At 50.4% G+C, this 4664-nt stretch overlaps 1 protein-coding gene and 1 pseudogene across 1 annotated transcript; one reads left to right on the top strand and one right to left on the bottom strand.

Annotated features, from left to right (window-relative positions):
- Positions 1-875: 875 nt before the first annotated feature.
- LOC6603201 lies at positions 876-2138 on the top strand (annotated as a pseudogene).
- Positions 2139-2287: 149 nt separating this feature from the next.
- LOC6604081 (cytosol aminopeptidase) lies at positions 2288-4292 on the bottom strand. Its single transcript, XM_026994253.1, has 3 exons — positions 3191-4292; positions 2673-3137; positions 2288-2614 (listed from the first exon to the last, which is right to left on the bottom strand). Exons 1-3 carry the CDS (start codon positions 4241-4243, stop codon positions 2474-2476), a joined length of 1659 nt encoding a protein of 552 aa, XP_026850054.1. The 5' UTR covers positions 4244-4292; the 3' UTR covers positions 2288-2473.
- Positions 4293-4664: the final 372 nt, after the last annotated feature.

Below are 4664 nucleotides of genomic sequence, written 5' to 3'. Positions count from 1 at the left end.
CCTTCATACTCTTCCATGAAGTCCACATAACTCTTCCAAGTTTCTGTTGAGCTTCGCCGCTCCAACGCTAGGAATCTTTTTGTTGCGGTTTCCAACGACTCCCCCAGGGCTGAAGGGTGTTCGGAAAATAGGAGCTTTACAATAAAACGGCCGTCTGAAGCTGTCTGAAGATTTTCTATAAAATGAGCTTCACACCGTGCTTCCACTGGAGTGCGTGGTTTATCTTCCGTCTCTAGATTGTCCAGAGTGCAGAATCTTTCCATGAGCTCGTTTACTCCCGTTGCACAAATGGGTGAGGAATTGTGGGCAGATTTGACTTTTCCTGCCACAATCCATCCCAGCTTAGCTGTTGATCTGGTAGCAGCAGCGAGTAGTAATGCTCGACTCCGATTTACATGTCTGTGGCTGAACAGATATAGTGTTTTTTTTTTTTAAGTTCAGAGGAAAGGTAGCATGAGCCTACAAGAAGAATTTACAATCGTTAATATTTTCCGTCATTTACCTCCAGTATTTGAACTATTTAAATAGAGGGGGCTTAAGAGGGCTAAGTTCGGGTTTTCAGATACATATATTGTTGTTGAGGAACCAAAATTGAGGCAAAAACAATTAAAGTCAAGTATTTAAAACAAGACAGTTAAGTAGAAAATTGATTCATTAATCGGATAAAATTATGTGGGCAGGGCTGAGATATCTAGATATCTAAAAATATTCGACGGAATATCAAAATTGTTTCTGCTTCGAACTGTATTGGGAAAAGCAATAATGCAGCTGGCTGGATGACAACAAAGCAATAATATAAGTCCAGTCCACATCATTGCAAAGCGACTGTCCCTGCATGGAGCAAACTGAGATCCTCGCCCGCATACAGCCAAAGCATGTCCATTTTCAAGGCGCGGTATGGACGACACAAAAATGTGACGTGTTTTCGGGAATTAAGAACAAAAGATTGTTATCCCCCCCTGTATCTTTCAGTGTAAAAGAGTTCGATGATGCGCTGGCCCAGGATGTGGTTGACCTAAAGGAGCTGCGCAGACTGACGTTTAATGGTGGGATATCACACTTCTGATAGGCGTAGTAATTCATGGACATGAATCCAATCCAATCCACAGGTGTGCCCGATGTATAAAGCTTCCGTGCACTCAGCTGGAAACTGCTGTTGGGCTACTTGGGACCAAGACGCAGCAGTTGGACGACCACGCTGGCCCAGAAGCGAGCCCTGTACCAGCAGTTCATTGAGGAATTGGTACTCCCCCCGGGACACAGCTGCAATGGAGCTGGAGAAGGCGACGGGGACGGGGACGTCGCTGTTGATTCAAGGGGCGTTGGCCTACAAGATCATCCGCTTAGCGAGGGGCCAGAAAGCGCCTGGAACACATTCTTCAATGACAACAAATTTCTGCTGCAGATCGGCAAAGATGTGAGGCGCCTGTGTCCCGACATCTCGTTCTTTCAGCAGCCCACAGAGTATCCCTGTGACATTGTGGTGCACAGTAAAGGCGAGCACGGGCGCCGGCTTCACAAACGGGTAGTGCCCACGGTGCTCAGCTCGGCGAACGTCCTGGCCTGGGTTACGTACAGGGCAAGAATGAGATTGTCGGACCCATCTACTATGTGATGGCCTCGGATCCGGATCTCTCGTACCGCGCCCACGCGGAGGCAGACTGTTTCTTCTGCTTCACGGCTCTAATGAGCGAGATACGCGACTTCTTCATCAAGACTCTGGACGATGCGGAGGGTGGTATAAAGTTCATGATGGGCCTTGCTATCTAACATGCTGAAGACTAAAGATATAGCATCTGAAGAGCCAAGAGCTGCCTCCGCAGTACTACAGCTTCAGGTGGCTCACCCTCCTGCTCTCGCAGGAGTTTCCACTGCCCGATGTGCTGCGAATTTGGGATTAGGTATTCTCGGACGAGCAGCGCTTTAATTTTCTCATCAAAATCTGCTGAACCATGATATTGTAAGCATGCGCTGACTTTCAACTGATTCATTTGCATTTACTGATGTATTTACTGATTTATAGAATCCAAAGGGAAGCAATTTTAGAGAACGACTTTGCCTCGAATGTGAAGCTGCTGCAAAACTATCCACCCATTGACATAAACGTTGTGATTACTCATGCAGTCTCCCTGGCGTAGCACTCACTTTTAGTGATACCACAGATATTACATATAATACCCGATTCCGGGTAGAGTCTGACAAAGCAATAATCCACAGTGTCTAGTTATCATGTTCAATAGTTGGAAGCCCAGGACCCAACAAAAGATCGAACACTAGCGCTGTTTCTCTGTTTTATACGTTACAATTTCATAATAAACGAATGTGCCGCATGTGTTTGTGTGGAGATTAAAAATGCGAAAACATATGTAAAATAGAGTGATCATAGCTCAAGTGTAATTTTGTGTTCGTGTGTGGCATCGTCAAAAAACACAGTAAAAAATATATATAACATTGGATTCCCGTTAGAGATTGATTACTTGGCCAAACGTGGGGCCGTATCCTTGCAAATCGTCTGAGCAATAAACTCCACCAGTGTTCGGGTCGGGCGGCCGGCCATTCCCTTGCGCAGATACTCGTATTCGAAGCCCTTTGTCACCATAACATTTGTGGCATCCTTTGAGGGAGAAAGTCCATAAGATCTGCGCCCCAACAAAGCGCCCCACAATACTCACAATATGCATCCACTGGCCACAGGGCACAAACTCACGGAGAAAGGCAGCGGCCTTGCAGGGACGTCCACCTCGGTCAATGCCATAGTTCTGCACATCGCTGCGTCCCCCGGCACGCACGGCCTTGCTGTAATATTTCCACAATGGGAAGCGCCACACACGATCTCCGGTATGCATGCTGGCGTGCTTGATCTGCTGCCACAGGATCTCCGAGTTGGTAAAGACCCCCGCAGCCGACTCATCCAGGGCCTGCCGCATGTAGCCCGAGCAGGTGCCGACGTCAATGATGCACTTGGGACAGAAGTTTTGCGCATACAGCAGGGCGTCTGCCAGGACCAGTACATCCTCGTGATCGGTGCACTGGATCTCGATGGTCTTGCCGTTCATGGACTTGACCATGTCCCCAGTACGGACCGAATTGCAGCCCACTACGTTTTCACAAAGAGGTATCAGGCCGCGAATGTTGACCTAAGAACAGCATTATTATTCAAGGAGATATCATTTCTGTCCTGAGTACTTACCGGTAAACGCAGGCCAGCCACAGCTCGACAACAGGCCACCACAACGGCGGCCCCGGTCATGTCGCCACGCATATGGAAGAGCTCATGTTTCTCTTTCAGGCACAATCCTCCAGCATCGTAAGTCACGCCTTGGCCCACCAGCACAATGGGGCGCTCCTCGGCACAGGTGCCGTAGTAACTCAGCTCCAGGAAGATGGGTGGCTCGCACGAGGCCTTGCCCACAGCCAGGAAGGCGTGCATTGACTGGCTCTCGGCCCAGCCCTCGACCTTGACCTCCACATTGACACCGGATTTGCACAGCACCTCGACGACATTCTGCGCAAAAGCTGTGGGTGTGAGGAGGTTGGAGGGCATCTCCTGCAGCTGTCTCGTCAGGTTCTGGGCGGCTGCCTTCTGCAGACCAATGCGCCATCCTTCGAGGTCGCAGACCTCGTCTTTTCTTGCGTATAAGTCCAGCGACGGCACTGGAATCCTGTTCTGTGGGTTACGCAGCTCCTGGTAGAGCCAGATGCCCAATGCGGCCCCCTCGGCGGCGGACTCGGCGTGGCCGCAGTTTTCAACTTCGATTCTGTCGGTGTCCAGCTCGGCCAGGATACGGCAGGCGGCGGCCACGGAGCGACGGATCGCCTCCTTCTGTTCGTCGAGCACCTCGTAGGGATTGTAGCCGAGGCACTCCTTGCCGAGGCCGACCACAGCCACCACAGAGTAATAGGGGATGCGCTCTGGCTCGATCGCGAAGAAAAGGCGAGCCTCGCCCCGCTTGGGCATGGGTCCGGACATGCGGAGGACCTCTAGCAATCGGCCGGCAGTCTTCTGGACATTGTACCGCCAACCGGCCGCGGTGAGGACGCCAGCATCATTGCGGTCCGTTTCGTCGGCGAACACGCCGACCACAAGTCCGCGGGATGGAGGATCCGCACACATGTCCATCTGCTGGAGCTGCAACATCTGGTTTACCGCCTGCGAGGCGGAGCGGCGCTGGATAGCCTGGGGACGTGGTCGCAGGCGCTGCGGGAAGGCCTGGGAGACCAGCCGACGTACAACGCCAAGCATTATTTTTCGTTAAGCCCACACAATGTACCAAATATCAGAATATACGTATTTCGTGTTCAATTTCTAGCAATAGAGAATGCCAAATTGAGGCGATGAATGTACTCCATGAGAAAGTGACACTCACTTCAAGGGCTATTTGGTCGGTACATTCAGGAAATTCGAAAGGATCAGAATCTAAAAACGAGTGGACATCGGCCCTTCACTCACTACTGTTTTGGTTTGGCTGTCCTCGGAGGAGTAAACATGTCGAGTATGTATATCTTTGACAAATGGGGCTAACAAATCATGAACTCTTGAAGGGCCATGGTACTCAAATAGATGTGGCTCTGGATGAGTGTAACTTCCAGAAGGAAGCCTTTTCGTCCTATGAGCGTCCTTGATGAGCACCTAGATATCAGAGACCATGAAAGCTAGAGCAACC

The sequence above is a fragment of the Drosophila persimilis genome, unplaced genomic scaffold (genome assembly GCF_003286085.1).
Source record: "Drosophila persimilis strain 14011-0111.01,24,50 unplaced genomic scaffold, DperRS2 tig00001598-arrow-arrow-pilon, whole genome shotgun sequence".
Lineage (NCBI taxonomy): Eukaryota > Metazoa > Arthropoda > Insecta > Diptera > Drosophilidae > Drosophila > Drosophila persimilis.
This window is presented reverse-complemented; position numbering and strand designations above follow the sequence as displayed.

Excerpts from the sequence above, each read along its gene's own strand:
- LOC6604081 (XM_026994253.1), bottom strand. The coding sequence starts at position 4,243 with ATGCTTGGCGTTGTACGTCGGCTGGTCTCCCAGGCCTTCCCGCAGCGC. Across the intron at positions 3,138-3,190 it reads TGGCTGGCCTGCGTTTACCG|GTCAACATTCGCGGCCTGAT; the intron begins GTAAGTACTCAG and ends TGCTGTTCTTAG. Across the intron at positions 2,615-2,672 it reads GTGGCCAGTGGATGCATATT|GATGCCACAAATGTTATGGT; the intron begins GTGAGTATTGTG and ends TCTCCCTCAAAG.